The sequence below is a fragment of the Ranitomeya variabilis genome, chromosome 1 (assembly GCF_051348905.1).
Source record: "Ranitomeya variabilis isolate aRanVar5 chromosome 1, aRanVar5.hap1, whole genome shotgun sequence".
NCBI classification, from domain to species: domain Eukaryota; kingdom Metazoa; phylum Chordata; class Amphibia; order Anura; family Dendrobatidae; genus Ranitomeya; species Ranitomeya variabilis.
Window position 1 is genome coordinate 505,241,403 of NC_135232.1, and position 16,894 is coordinate 505,258,296.

Genomic DNA, 16,894 nt, shown 5'->3' on the forward strand with positions numbered 1-16,894 from the left:
CCTTCTTGGTCAAATAGCCCTTACACAGCCTGGAGGTGTGTTTGGGGTCATTGTCCTGTTGAAAAATAAATGATGGTCCAACTAAACGCAAACCGGATGGAATAGTATGCCGCTGCAAGATGCTGTGGTAGCCATGCTGGTTCAGTATGCCTTCAATTTTGAATAAATCCCCAACAGTGTCACCAGCAAAGCACCCCCACACCATCACACCTCCTCCTCCATGCTTCACGGTGGGAACCAGGCATGTAGAGTCCATCCATTCACCTTTTCTGCGTCGCACAAAGACACAGTGTTTGGAACCAAAGATCTCAAATTTGGACTCATCAGACCAAAACACAGATTTCCACTTGTCTAATGTCCATTCCTTGTGTTCTTTAGCCCAAACAAGTCTCTTCTGCTTGTTGCCTGTCCTTAGCAGTGGTTTCCTAGCAGCTATTTTACCATGAAGGCCTGCTGCACAAAGTCTCCTCTTAACAGTTGTTGTAGAGATGTGTCTGCTGCTAGAACGCTGTGTGGCATTGACCTGGTCTCTAATCTGAGCTGCTCTTAACCTGCGATTTCTGAGGCTGGTGACTCAGATAAGGTTATCCTCAGAAGCAGAGGTGACTCTTGGTCTTACTTTCCTGGGACGGTCCTCATGTGAGCCAGTTTCTTTGTAGCGCTTGATGGTTTTTGCAACTGCACTTGGGGACACTTTCAAAGTTTTCCCAATTTTTCGGACTAACTGACCTTCATTTTTTAAAGTAATGATGGCCACTCGTTTTTCTTTACTTAGCTGCTTTTTTCTTGCCATAATACAAATTCTAATAGTCTATTCAGTAGGACTATCAGCTGTGTATCCACCTGACTTCTGCACAACACAACTGATGGTTCCAACACCATTTATAAGGCAAGAAATCCCACTTATTAAACCTGACAGGGCACACATGTGAAGTGAAAACCAATCCCAGTGATTACCTCTTGAAGCTCATCAAGAGAATGCCAAGAGTGTGCAAAGCAGGCATCAAAGCAAAAGGTGGCTACTTTGAAGAACCTAGAATATAAGACATAATTTCAGTTCTTTCACACTTTTTTGTTAAGTATCTAATTCCACATGTGTTAATTCATAGTTTTGATGCCTTCAGTGTGAATATACAATTTTTCATAGTCATGAAAATACAGAAAAATCTTTAAATGAGAAGGTGTGTCCAAACTTTTGGTCTGTACTGTACATAGAGTCAGGTCTAGAAGAATGTGGACAGTGACAAGACACCAACACAATGGATTTGATACAACATTGGGATGTGTTTGTTTTCAGCTGTAATATAAGGGTTTTAACTTAATATTGCATCAATCACTTATGGCCATGTTTTTTTGCACTTTTCTTTTTTCCGTTCCTTTTTCCAAATGCCATGACTTTTTTATTTTTTTGCCAGGGAACAGCCAGGATATCCCACAGGTATCTCTCCATCATTGCCAGATGATCACGTACCAGCACTCCACAGCCTCCAATCGTCAAGGCAATTAAACAATTGGCTGATGATTGATGGACAAGGCTGCTTTCACTACTAGGCCAGATACTAGGTGTGTCTGACTAGAAGGCGCGGCCTCGCTCCATAGACGTGTGGAGCAAGGCTGTGCCCAGTAGCCGGGGGTATGTATAACTCATACATGCCCTCCAGTCCCGGGACTGAAATTGGCAAATCCCAGCAGCCCACAGTGCATGCACTGGGGGATTCATAAGTCTACAGTCACACAGAGTGACTGCAGACTTATCTGTTTTGACCAGACAACCCCTTTAATCCGCAAAATAGCCAGTGTTTATAAAAAAATATACATAAGATGTTACAATATGTGAACAAAACAATAAAGTTTATACAGTCACATAAAATAAAAGGGATAGCAAAAGAAAAGTACTAAACCTGTGTCAAGGAAATGGCTCAGAGCTTAGGTTACGCCCACATACCTCCCCTTGGTAAGCTGATATGGCGAACTGGTCGTGGGATGTGCTAGGTCTTTAGAAGATTAGGAGATCCCCATCTTTCAGGATATTTATTTATTTATTATGCTTTGCTTATATAGTGTTATCTTATTCCGCAGAGCTTTACATGCATACATGCAAACAGACAGTTTTTTTCTTGGGAACCATGCTGCAGAACAGTTTATAACATGTAAGTCTTCACTTATTCCAGGGAATGTGTGAGTTTTTCTTGTAACTTGACACTTTGGAATTTTAATGAAGCAATAAACAGTTGTTTTATTTACCTCCCTCTGGAAAACCTCCTTTAGTTTCTCCACTTCTGAGTATACAAATCCTAGACTTGGTGGCTGGCTCTCGGTAGATCCCCTATTGTTATTAACTGTTCACAGCAGAAGGTCCTACTTCAATGGCGATTCAAATTTCAGCTCTTTTTTTACTTCTGCAGTTATATTTAATCCCATATGTTCAATGTGAGGGTGATATGTCCCCTCTCCAGAGAGGTCTTCATGGATTTGACAAGTTAATCTGCAACATTTTTCATCAACAAAAACATATGAGGGTTTGTTTTGCTGTATGAGTTGTAGTCTTGTACAACTCCATTTACTTTACCATAACATACTGAAAAATTGAAAAATATTCCAAGTGGGGGAAAATGGTGACAAATGAAGTACGATAAAGGCAATATAATATTTGTATAGTTTATGCTTTTTATGTTTGTGGTGTAAAAAACATGCTGAACTTTGTTAAAAAAAATTGGTTAGGCAGTGCATGGGAAAGTCTTTACTGTAGCCATTGTTAGTTTCTGTTTTTTTGTGGATCTTTCTGCCTTCAGGTTTGTTTCCAGTTAGTAAAAATTATGCTCAATCAAGTTGAGTCAGGCGATTGACTTGTTCATTAAAGAATAATCTATTACTTTACCTTTGGATGCTTCCATTTGTGGTATGTTTTGATCATTACCCACAGGGGCGGATTATCAGAGGGTCAATATGGGCGGTAGCCCAGGGCCCAGTGGTGTGGGGGGGCCCTGGGCTACCGCACAGATTGACCCTTGATAATCCGCCCGAGTGTGAGAATGCCCGCCGGCATTTATGTGCCCCCGGACCCGGTGGGCAGAGAGAGGGGGCCCGCATCGGGCCCCTTCTCATCTGCTCACCGGGCCCCTTCCGGCGCTGCGGCGGTTTCCTATTGACGTGCGGGCGCGTGCCCGCACGTCAATAGTTAACAACAGCTGCCAGCCAATTGGAGGCTGGCAGCTGAAGTCGGCCGCAGCGCACACATCACCGGCGTCTGACGTCATTGTCAGTCGCCGGCGAGTGTGCGCTGCTGGAGGGAGCTCGCCGCCTGGAGCGCTGGTCAGGTGAGGAGACTCTGTTTGTTTTTGTTTTGTTTTGTTTTGTGATTACTAACGGTGTACACACTGGGGGCAATGCTGGAGGACACACTGGGGCAATGCTGGAGACACTGGGCAATGCTGGAGACACTGGGGCAGATTGCTGGACACACTGGGGGCAATGCTGGAGACACTGGGGCAGATTGCTGGAGACACTGGGGCAGATTGCTGGAGACACTGGGGCAATGCTGGAGGACACACTGGGGCAGATTGCTGGACACACTGGGGCAATGCTAGAGGACACACTGGGGCAGATTGCTGGAGACACTGGGGCAATGCTGGAGACACTGGGGCAATGCTGGAGACACTGGGGCAATGCTGGAGACACTGGGGCAATGCTGGAGACACTGGGGCAATGCTGGAGACACTGGGGCAGATTGCTGGACACACTGGGGCAATGCTGGAGGACACACTGGGGAAGATTGCTGGACACACTGGGGCAATGCTGGAGGACACACTGGGGCAGATTGCTGGAGACACTGGGGCAGACTGCTGGACACACTGGGGCAATGCTGGAGGACACACTGGGGCAGATGATTGCTGGAGACACTGGGGCAATGCTGGAGACACTGGGGCAATGCTGGAGACACTGTGGGCAATGCTGGACAATTGGACATACTGGGGCAGATTGCTGGACCCACTGGTGGTAATATGCTGGACACACTGGGGCAATGCTGGACATACTGGGGCAGATTGCTGGACACACTGGTGGTAATATGCTGGACACACTGGGGCAGATTGCTGGACACACTGGGGCAGATTGCTGGACACACTGTCTGGGGGCAATGCTGGACACACTGGGGCAGATTGCTGGACACACTGGGGCAATATGCTGGACATACTGGGGCAGATTGCTGGACACACTGGGGGTAATATGCTGGACACACTGGGGGCAGGACTGGAGGCATGGGCAGAATGTAGACACGGGGCATGATTGGAGACACGGGGCAGAATGAAAGACATGGGGCAGGATTGGATCATGGGGCAGGATGGATACGATGGAGACAGATGGGGCAGGATGGGGAGATCATATGGGGTAGAATGGATACTCATGAGTGCAGGATGGGAGAACATATGGCTGGAGCCAGGAATGAGACACACGGGGCCAGGGTGGGGAATATTATTACCATAGGGGCTAATTAAGGGATATTATTACTGCAGTGATGTATTTATTTTTATTTTTTTAGTATACTGTTTTAAATGGGGGCAGTCCTGATACTGTGCAGAGTGACACTATATCGCCTTTTTTTCTCCATGTGGTGTAATGTAGAAGTTGTGAAAAATTAAGTAATGTGTTCTGCAAGCAGAGCTCGAGATAACTGTGTTATTTCCTGCAGAAACGAGTCCTGGCTGGAAGAAATGATGGCGGTCTGTGCTGGATGAAAGATGAAGGACTTCACCTAGAGACGTCACTGGTGAGTCAGTGTTACCTATACACTGACACTATACACTGTATACTATATACAGAGGTCCTGTGTACAATGTTACCAGTGATCACTGTATTACCTATACATTATATACAGAGCTCCTGTGTATAATACCACCAGTGATCACTGTATTACCTCTACACAGACACTGCATACTAAGTACAGATCTCCTGTGAATACCGGCACTTATGGTGATAGTATTGTGTTTTTGTTTTTTTTTAATTACTGATCAGTATTGTAGTATTCAGTCACTATGTGGTGGTAATATGTGGTCTGGAAATGGTGTTGTGGTATTTGTCCCTTGAATGTGCTATTTGGTCACCAAGTGGTGGTAATATGTGGTCTTGACATGGTGCGGTGGTATTTGTTCCTTGTATGTGATATTATTCGATCACTGTGGTTGTAATTTGTGGTCTGGTCATGGCGCGGTGGTATTTGTTCCTTGTATGTGATATTGGTCAAAATATACCTAAATTGTATTGCAGATTTTAACAAATATTTAATAGGTTACAGTAGTGTAGGGCCCGGCCATTTTTCTGGAATAATCTGGTTCGGGTATCACATGACCCCCGTCACATGACCCCCGTCACATGACCCCCGTCACATGACCCCCGTCACATGACCCCCGTCACATGACCGGGGGGGGGGCACAGTGTCTGAACAGCCCGGGGCCCTGGCTACCCTTAATCCACCCCTGATTACCCATCTTTAATGTACAGAAAATAGCTTAAAATATTCTAAAGCAAAGAAGTCACTCTCACTTCACCAGTCTCTGCTCTTACCCACAGCTGATGCTGCAAGGTGGCAGCACGGTGGCTTAGTGGTTAGCACAGCAGCCTTGCAGCGCTGGAGTCCTGGGTTCAATTCCCACCCATGACAACATCTGCAAAGAGTTTGTATGTTCTCTCCGTGTTTGCGTGGGTTTCCCCAGCCTCGGAAAGTGTACTTCTCTGCCTTCTAAAACAAGAGATGACTATCACAAACTAGTAAAAATAATATTAATAATGAAAACAGGGATTATCAACCCGTAATTTTTTTGTACTAGGTATAACAGTAATTATTATCAAATTGTAAATATCATAAAAATGTGTTTTTGAAGTAGCGGTTATCTTGGGTTCATGTGTCCATTGAGCTTTATTGCAGAACTGGTCAGTTTTTCATATGTTTTCTAGCCTGAGACCTGTCAAAAGATCAGTTGTAAAACATTGATTAGTGGTCAACAGATATTTACACCTCCATTTGTATCCTCTCCAGTGCCAGTCAATGTGTATACAGTGCTCGAAGTGAAGTTACTTCTCATTGATATCTTGATACTTGACTTGGTGATAGGGCTCACTAGGTCAAGGTGGGTCTGCTAAGCCTCTGTCCCGGGTGGGGACACGAACCCCAGGTGTTGGCGCAAGTTACAGAGGACACGTAGAATCGTGGGGTCTAGGACTACCTGGAAACTCAGGAGCAGATGAACAGATAAAGTGGAGCTCAGCAGGGATGGATGCGAGTTGAAACACAGTACTGCAGAAAATGGAGTATACCCAAGACATAGGTGTGTGTTAATGACCCTTAAAAGGGTTGTTTAGCCTTAGGGTATGTGCACACGTTCAGGTTTTTTCGCAATAAAAACTCATTAAAAACGCATACATTATGCATCCTATAATTTAGAATGCATTCTGCATGTTTTGTGCACATGATGCATTGTTTTCTGCGAAAAAAACCGCATCGCGGTAAAAAAAGCAGCATGTTCATTAATTTTGCGGGTTTTCCGCGTTTTTCCCGCTATTCTATGCATTTGGAAAAAAACGCACAAAAAACGCATGAAAAACGCGGACAAAAACGCGAAAAAAACGCATGCGGATATCTGGCAGAAATGTCCGGTTTTTGTCAGGAAAATTTCTGCAAGAAATCCTGACGTGTGCACATACCCTTAGGCTACTAGTCTGCAATCAATCTATGTGACTAAAGACTTGTGAGTCCTCCCATCGCGTGCACTTTGCGTTGATTCTCCAGTACTGGGAGCGGGCGGTTGTGTGACTGCAAGTATGTAATTTGCATACTTCTGGCTAGATTCTGACTAGACTGTGTCCTGCCTTGCTCAAAATACTTGCATTGAGCAAGACTGCACCCATCTAGTCGGCACATAACCGTATGTATGCAAATAGCCCGGTGATGACAATGGAGAACCCTCACAGCATGCACTGAGCACGATGTGAGGATTCACAACTATACAGTCATATAAAGTGACTGCTGACTTGTAGCGTAAGCCCAGACATCTCTTTTAAATATATACAGGGAGATGATATAATTTATCCATGCTGGGCAACTTGCAAAAACCCAACATGGAGCACAAAGGAGGATAGCCTTATCTCCCCCAAAAACTAAGGATTGTACATGTTGTAATTCAACATGGCTGGCTCTCGAACCTCCTGACTGTTCCCCAGCATTACATTACATTTACATAAAAGGCAAATAGAGTAGCCTGAGATAACTTAAGGTACCTTCACACTAAGCGACGCTGCAGCGATACAGACAACGATGAAGATCGCTGCAGCGTCGCTGTTTAGTCGTTGTGTGGTCGCTGGAGAGCTGTCATACAGACGGCTCCAGCGACCAACGATGCCGAAGTCCCCTGGTAACCAGGGTAAACATCGGGTTACTAAGCGCAGGGCCGCGCTTAGTAACCCGATGTTTACCCTGGTTACCATTGTAAAAGTAAAAAAACTTACACAGGATGCAGGAGGAGTGCAGGGAAGCGGACGCCGGGCACCGGAATGTGAGTATGTGTTTTTTTTTTTTACTTTTACAATGGTAACCAGGGTAAACATCGGGTTACTAAGCGCGGCCCTGCGCTTAGTAACCCGATGTTTACCCTGGTTACCAGTGAAGACATCGCTGGATCGGTGTCACACACACCGACTCAGCGATGTCAGCGGGAGATCCAGCGACGAAATAAAGTTCTGGACTTTCAGCAACGACCAGCGATCTCACAGCAGGATCCAGATCGCTGCTGCCTGTCAAACACAACGATATCGCTATCCAGGACGCTGCAACGTCACGGATCGCTATCGTTATCGTTGGAAAGTCGCTTAGTGTGAAGGTACCTTTAGACTTTGGCTTCATGCAGCTGCCAAGCTTCTGATAGCAGCAAGTCAGCATCATAATCTGCATCAAGGTAATCATGTATATTCGAGCCTGAATGTGGATTTTCCTCGTTGATTTGCAATATGTGACAACCCACAGCAGATACGTAAGATATCTAGATAGCGAATGCTGCAGATATAAAAATCCTCAGCATGGCCTCAAGTTATTGTGGATTTTTTACACATCTTTTACTTGGGTGATATTTTATTTATTTTCAGGTTTTCGTTGTGGAATCTGTTTTAAAAAAATCCACTTACCTGCAGCTAATCTGCCATATAGCAACTTGACATAGCAAAGTATTTGAGACCCCATAGTGGGAAATTAAAATATGAAATAAAGGTATATTGCAGATATGTGCCGTTCCTCCAGTTAATCGTCCTACCGTTACTCACAGGTACTGTATATGAAGAAAGCACATATATGTTATAAAAAGACTCCTTGTAATGCACATACAGTGTATACATTTAAAGACTTGTTACATTTTGCATCAGGATAAACCTTTAGTATACTGCTGAAATTATTAACTTTAGATTTACCGTGACACACATAATATAAAATTGCTGAAAATGTGTTAGTATAACCCAGATTTAAGGCTTAGTTCCCTTTCCATCTGCCACAAGCCAATTAAAATACCCAGTAATTACAAGACTCAGGGACACTCCATCTTTAGAAGCTCTGCACATTTTCCTCAGAATATTAACTCTTTGTAAACTTTACAGCAGAGTCTAATGGTATAGCATCCAAGAATGAAATGACTCCGGAGAGCTTACGTGTAACCTCATACCTCCTGGCTTGCAGTGCTGGAGCTTTTCATTACTGTGGGAAAGATTAGCGTGCAGACACATCCGTAAATCACTTTCATTTATGGAAAAGATTAGAAGGCCTAATCATTTTCTATTTCACTTTCCAGTGGGTTATATTTGGTTATTGCCTACTGTACTTTACTATCCTTTCATATAAAAATGAAAAGTATTCTCCATTTCTTTATAAGTGCCTAACTTTATATTGTTATACAGTCATGGCCAAAAGTCTTGGCACCCTTGAAATTGTTCCAGAAAATGAAGTATTTCTCCCAGAAAATTATTGCAATTACACGTTTGGTTCTACAAATGTTTATTTCCTTTATGTGTATTGGAAAAACACAATAATTACAGAGAGAAAATGGCAAATTGGACATAATTTCACACAAATCCCCAAAATGGGCCAGACAGAATTGTTGGCACCCTCAATTTATGGCCAGAGTCACACTAGAGTAATACAGACGAGTGCTATGCTACAAAAAAATTGCATAACACTCGGACCAATGTTAATCTATGGGCAGCTCCCATCACCCGTTTTACGGCTGAGACTCGCCAATGAAAGTCTACGGGTGCGTGAAAACTTCGCACACCACACGGACCATCATTGTGACTTGCGAGAAATACGCACCGGTGTCCTTTAGAAAAGCCGGTAATTCAGTGCAGTGTAATGTAAAATCATGCTGACAGGTTAAAATAGAATTGATAAAATAAATGTATACACATAGTATAGGTATATATGTCATTGATATATATTTCATAGAGAGTTAGGTAGTAGAATAGCCGATAATTCAATTGTCAGGTTCTGTAAAATCATTGCAGAACCCGACAGGATATGAGACATGGTTTACATACAGTAAGCACAACGCACCAGCCCATTTCCCTTCAACAAGATGGGCAACGCTCCCAATTCACTATTCACATACTGACAGTAAGGTTATTAAACTATACTAAGTCATGAAGCGTATATAAACTCACAGAAAATACTTTATTAACAAATACAAAAATACATACACATTTTAAAAGGGTGCCTCAAAATCAAAACACAGTATCATAATAGAAGTCCTCACAGAGAACTAGTTTTTAAAAACTGGCAAGCAATATTTTGTACTGGCACCTCCAGGGTATATGGTCTCTAGTTCATGGCTTAGGGTACTGGCTGTGCTTATGTTCGAGCATGTACAACTGCTCTTAGATAAATATATTATTGACTACATTTAATTGATTTTATCTGGATATGAGCTGTTCTCTGTGCGGACTTCTATTATGATACTGTGTTTTGATTTTGAGGCACCCTTTTAAAATGTGTATGTATTTTTGTATTTGTTAATAAAGTATTTTCTGTGAATTTATATACGCTTCATGACTTAGTATAGTTTAATAACCTTACTGTCAGTATGTGAATGGTTTACATACAGTAAACCATTGCATATCCATATCCGTTAGATTTATATATGTCCCTCTTATATATGTTTCTTTGCCAGAGAGGGAAAGCCAGTGACTGTGGGCAGATATGAATAGCCTAGAAAGGGACCATTGTTTTTGGCCCCCCTCTGGCTAAAAACATCTACCCCTAGCACTTAGCCTCTCTCTTCCCATTGCCCTGTAGCGGTGGCATATAGGGTAATAAGGGGTGAATGTCACCTTGCTATTGGAGAGGTGTCAATAAGACACCTGTCCATTATTAATCCAATAGTATGAATGGACCGATGAAACAGACCAATTTTTTAGTGTGTGACTCCAGTGTAATATTTAGCTGCACACCCTTAGGAAAAAATAACTGCAATTAATCGCTTCCGTGAACCTAGTGGTTCTAAACTGGTCGATTTCAAGTAAATAAACGCTATTTCATTATTCTATGGCATTACCTTCTTGGCAAATTTTGTAAATTCTGCGAAAGTGCCTTAAAATAGAAAATGCAAAAATGCCAAGACAATGACCTCTCCTTACTTGTCCACTATTAGATATAATAGCATCTGGTCTAGAGCAGCATATCAGTACCCTGTGGTCTGTATGGCTATTTTCACTTTGCGTTTTAGGCATGTGTTATAACTTATCATCTATTGTAAAAGAGCACATTTGTCGGATGTATCATTTTTCACTGATGTAACACAGTGTACAGTATGTGTTAAAGAAACGCAGCCTCAGTGACCTGCATTAAACTCAATGACATCACCGCTAGTCACTGAGGCTGCGCTCTCAGCAGCTCATTCATCAGTGGTTCTCAGCCTGGACGGTCGCATCTTGGCACCGTCCAGGTTGAAAACTGTTCATCCCCCAGAAATGGATTACGGCGTGGGACAGAACGACGGACAGGTGAGGGATATTGTTGTTTTTTATTTTTGTTTTATTACAGGAGACGAGGGATTCAGTGGAATTAGGCATTAGGTGAGTATAACGGTGTTTGTTATTTTTAAATAAAAATGGAAAAGTATGTTTTGTTTTATTTCAAATAAAGAACTTTATTCTGGCTTTGTCTTTATTTACAATACAACTATAGGATTTGCAATGGATAGGTGTTTTATAGACGCCTCTCCATTATTAATTCGTGAGCTTGATATCACCGGACACTACAAAGGTGGCATCAACCCCACAAATATGAACCCCACTTTCCACCGCTACAGGGCAAGTGGGAAGAGCCAGGCAAAGCACCTGAATTGGCGCATCTAATAGATGTGCCTTTTCTGGGCAGCTGCGGGCTGCTGTTTTTAGGATGGGGGTTCAATATCCATGGCCCCTTACCAGCCTGAGAGTACCAGCCCCCAGCTGTCTGCTTTAGCATGGCTGGTTGTCAAAAATGGGGGGACCCCATGCCATTTTTTTTTTAAACAATTATTTATTTAATTAATTTAAAAAATCAGAATGGGGACCACTCTATTCTTGATAACCAGCCTTGCTGACGCTAACAGCTGAGGGTTGCAGCCCCCAGCTGTGAGTTTTGCCTGGTTGGTTATCAAAAATACAGGGGAACCCACACCATTTTTTTTTTTTTTATTATTTATTTACAGCGCCGGCTGATTAATACTCCCATCAGCCACTGCTGATCTCACTGTTATTAGCAGCAGGCATCAGCTGATGGGAGCAGTAGTCCCATCAGCTGACACCAGTGACCGGAGGTAAACTTTATATCTCCGATCACAGATGTGCGCCCCCGCTGTCTTTTGATAACGTGGAAACCGTAATTATTTTACTGCCGATCAGAAAAGGTGCTTGCTGCGCTGTCATACACATGACAGTGTGGCAAACATTGGATGTTCAGGCCCCTCATTCAAGTGAATGGGGATTGGGTTTGGGTCCGGGTACCCGAACCTGAACTTTTTGTAACTGTTCCACCAAACCCGCTGGATCCGAACATCCAGGTCTCCGCCCATCTCAAATCCCACCAAGGACAACATCTGCAAGGAGTTTGTATGTTCATCATGCGTTTATGTACGTTTTTGCTGGTCTCCTCCCACACTCTAAAAATGTACTGATAGGGAACTGAAATTGTGAGCTCCAATGGGGACAGTGATGACAATATCTGTAAAGCCCTGTGGACTATGATGGCACTATATAAATAAGCATAATAAATAATGCAATCACTGCAATCAATCGATTCCTGTAACTGTCAATGAGTCTTCTGCACCTCTCGACAGTTATTTTGTCCCACTCCTCAAGAGCAAACTGCTCCATTTGTCTCGTGTTTGAAGGTTGCCTTTTCCAGATGGCATGTTTCAGCTCTTTCCAAAAATGCTCAATAGGATTTAGGTCAGGGCTCATTGAAGGCCACTTCAGAATAGTCCAATGTTTTCCTCTTAGCCTCTCTTGGGTGTTTTTAGCTGTGTGTTTTGGGTCATTATCCTGTTGCATGACCCATGACCTGCTACTGAGACTAGCTTTCTGACACTGGGCAGCACATTTCCCTCTAGAATACCTTGATAGTCTGGAGATTTCATTGTACCCTGCACAGATTATAGACACCCTGTGCCAGATGCAGCAAAGCAGCACCAGAACATAACAGAGCCTCCTCCACGTTTCACAGTAGGGACAGTGTGCTTTTCTTGATATGCTTCATTTTTCCGTCTGTGAACATAAAGCTGATGTCCCTTGCCAAAAAGTTCCATTTTTGTCTTATCTGTCCATAGGACATTCTCCCAGAAGCTTTGTGGCTTGTCAACATGAAGTTTGGCAAATTCCTATCTGTTTTTTTAATGATTTTTTTCAACAATGGTGTCCTCCTTGGTCGTCTACCATAAAGTCCACTTTAGCTCGGACAACGACGGATGGTGCGTTCTGACACTGATGTTCCTTGAGCTTGAAGTTCACCTTTAATCTGTTTAGAAGTTTTTCTGGGCTCTTTTGTTACCATTCGTATTATCGGTCTCTTTGATTTGTCATCAATTTTCCTTCTGCGGCCACATCCAGGGAGGTTGGCTACAGTCCCATGGATCTTACATTTCTGAATAATATGTGCAACTGTAGTCACAGGAACATCAAGCTTTGTCTATAATTTTCTTTCTAATCTCCTGAGACAACTCTTTCCTTCGCTTCCTCTGGTCCATGTTGTGTGTGATACACAACATGTCACCAAACAGCACAGTGAGTATCTGTAGCTCTATATACAGGCCCACTCACTGATTCCAAGATTGTAGAATGTGATGCTAGATAGTGGACGCGCCATGATTTTTAACATGTCCTTTTTGTCATATTATTTTCAGGGGTACCATCATTTCTGTCCAGGCCTATATCATGAGTTTTTTTTTGTTTTTTTTTAATTCTGTGGAAGCATGGTTGAAAAGCAATGTCTGACTTTCATTTGTTCATTTTCATAGATTTTTTATTTATTATTAATTTTGTCAGATTCAAGTTATTTCTGTGACTATTGTGGGTTTTTCTGTAATTAAATGAGGGGTACCAACAATTTTGACCACCTGTGTAGACCAGAGGGAATCACTTCCAAAGCTTTAGCACCTCTATATACATAATAATGACAGGTTGTTGTGGTTCTCACACTGACTTGCAGTGTATTCCCTATAGCATATCAACCTGCAAGTTGTAATATTTGAGAAACCTTAAGAAAAGGTTTGCTGGTTGAAGAAAGTCTTTTTTACAACACATAATGGTGGAAGTATTCGATAACTCTTGACACTTCTACCTTGAAATTCTTGACTGCAATATATGGCAATAGAAAGTGAGAATGCCTTTAATGAATATGTTACACTTTCATACATACAACATGACTTCTGATTGTATCTCTTCACTAGATCAGTATGCGAGGTACAATGGGAAGCTGAGTTTTTCAGTCTTCAGGACAACAACAATAAGTTGGTTGCTGCTTTGAGGGAAGCAAATGCCAATGTGGAGAAGTGGAAGAAGCAGCTGGCTGGATATCAAGAGGAGGCAGAAAGATTACGGCAAAGGGTATGGGTGGCAACCATTTATGGTACATTGTATAAGTTATGCTACAAATATGTATTAAATGACTCATCTTCTCTATAAGTACCTTCATGAAACGGTTTAAGACCATGGTTAATGTGTAGGTGTTGTAAAATACAGCCTGCAATTTGACAAGTGTTCATACGTCAGTCAAAATGACATCACAAATAGCGGGCTAACTCCAGGAGCAAAACACATTGCGGACCAAGGTAGGACAGCAGTGAAGCTTTCATATTTCCAATGTCAGGGGGTTTTTTTTTATTCCTGCCTGAGTGAATGCACACAGTTGTCCCCATGCTGTATTTGCTTAACACAAGTGGTCATAAAATGTTCTTTTTGTACCAAAAAATGTACTGAGATTTGATTTGTTTAAGACATGAAACTTCCCTACTGTGAAAAACAGAAATCGCTCTCATGACTCAATATCGTTCTCATATTAACGGCTTCAAGTTTGGAGTTTGCTAAGTAAGTACAAGTTTAAAACAAGAGCTAGACAGACAACAAGGGTGGACAAAGTAATGGTGCAACCTATGCTTCAGTGTTCACTCACACTGGCATCTAACATGGCCAAGTGCTATCCAATGTTTTATCAGATAGCATTCGACTCAGTGTTATACTGTGGGGCAGTGCAGATCTGTGATTGTTTTCTCATGCTGAGAAGTATTTTATCTTCTCCGCACCTGCGCTGCCATTTTCTCATGCAAGAGAATCAGATCACACTCAGATGACACTTGGCTCAAACTCTGTCATTATCATTGTCATTGGCCCGATTCTCTCGCATGAGAGGATATACTCCAGTGTGAATGTACCCTTAGTCACAGACGCAAAGAGGGGCCCATGTACTGTTGTTGCATAGGGGCCCATGTACAGTCTATGTCCACCACTGAGACAGAGGTTGGATAATAAACACACACAGACACGTGTGTACAGGGTAGGCCATTTATATGGGTACACCTAAATAAAATGATATTGGTTGGTGATATCAACTTCCTGTTTCTGGCACATTAGTATATGGGAGGGGGAAAACTTTTCAAGATGGGAGGTGACCATGGCGGCCATTTTGAAGTCGGCCATTTTGGATTCAACTTTATTTTTTTCCAATGGGCAGAGGGTCATGTGACACATCAAATATATTGAGAATTTCACAAGAAAAACAATGGTGTGCTTGGTTTTAACATAACTTTATTCTTTCATGAGTTATTTACCAGTTATGACCACTTATAAAATGTGTTCAAAGTGCTGCCCATTGTGTTGGATTGTCAATGCAAGCCTCTTTTCCCACTCTTGATACACTGATAGCAACACCGCAGAAGAAATGCTAGTCTAAGGGGGTCAGATTCCTTGTAGGAATGCTCGGACCTGACACCCATAATGTGGTGGTGCACCATCTTGCTGGAAAAACTCAGGGAACTTGCCATCTTCAGTGCATAAAGAGGGCAACACATCATCATGCAGCAATTTCAGATATCCAGTGGCATTGAGGTTTCCATTGATGAATGGCCCCACTATCTTTGTACCTCATACACCACACCATACCATCAATTATGGGTTTCAGGTCCGAGCATTCATACATGAACAGTTTCCTCAAAAGTGGATTGGTCATCATGGGCCAGTTGAATGGCCACCAAGATCTCCCGATCTGACCCCCTTAGACTTTTATCTTTGGCGTCATCTGAAGGCAATTGTCTATGCTGTGAAGTTACGTGATGTGCAGCATCTGAAACAACGGATACTGGAAGCCTGTGCCAGCATTTCTTCTGTGGTGTTGCTATCAGTGTGTCAAGAGTGGGAGAAGAGGGTTGCATTGACAATCCAACACAATGGGCACCACTTTGAACACATTTTATAAGTGGTCATAAACTTGTAAATAACTCATGAAATAATAAAGTTACACTAAAACCAAGCACACCATTGTTTTTCTTGTGAAATTCTCAATAAGTTTGATGTGTCACATGACCCTCTTCCCTAAAATAAAGTTGGATCCAAAATGGCCGACTTCAAAATGGCCATCATGGTCACCACCCATCTTGAAGTTGATATCACCAACCATTCCTATTTTATTTAGGTGTATCTACATAAATTGCCCACCCTGTGTGTATATACACACACACACACGTGCTTCTCACAAAATTAGAATATCATCAAAAAGTTAATTTATTTCAGTTCTTCAATACAAAAAGTGAAACTCATATTACAGGATTTTTCTAAATATAAGATGCACCTTTCCCCAAAAAAATTAGGAGGAAAATCGGGGGTGCGTCTTATAGTGCGAATGCAGGCTTACCAGGGGGTTGCGGCAGTGGTGTAGCAGGAAATTTTAGAGCACTTCATGCTTCCCTCTGCTGACAAGCTTGTTGGAGATGGAAATACCATTCTCTAGCAGGACTTGGCACCTGTCCACACTGCCAAAAGTACAAATACCTGGCTTAAAAACAACAGTATCCCTGTGCTTGATTGGCCAGCAAACTCACCTGACCTTAACCCCATAGGAAATCTATGGGATATTGTAAAGAAGATGAGAGACACCAGACCCCACAATGCAGACAATCTGAATGTTGCTATCAAAGCAAACTGGGCTACCATAACAACTCAACAGTGCCACAGGCTGATCTCCTCCATGCCACGCCGCATTGATGCAGTAATTGATGTAAAAGGAGACCTGACGAAGTATTGAGTGCATTTACTGAACATACATTTCAAAAGGTCAGCATTTCAGATTCTAAAATCATTTTTTTAAGCTGGTGTTATAAAGTATCCTAATTTACTGAGA

At 42.5% G+C, this 16,894-nt stretch overlaps 1 protein-coding gene across 3 annotated transcripts in view; it reads left to right on the forward strand.

The window, feature by feature from the left end:
* HOMER3 (homer scaffold protein 3) overlaps positions 1-16,894 on the forward strand; it is a 297,394-nt gene that overhangs the window by 251,249 nt on the left and 29,251 nt on the right. For all 3 annotated transcript variants that reach the window (XM_077252685.1, XM_077252674.1, XM_077252665.1), the window contains one exon: positions 13,953-14,109. In XM_077252685.1, coding sequence (XP_077108800.1) covers positions 13,953-14,109 — 157 coding nt within the window. The remainder of the gene's footprint in view (positions 1-13,952; positions 14,110-16,894) is intronic.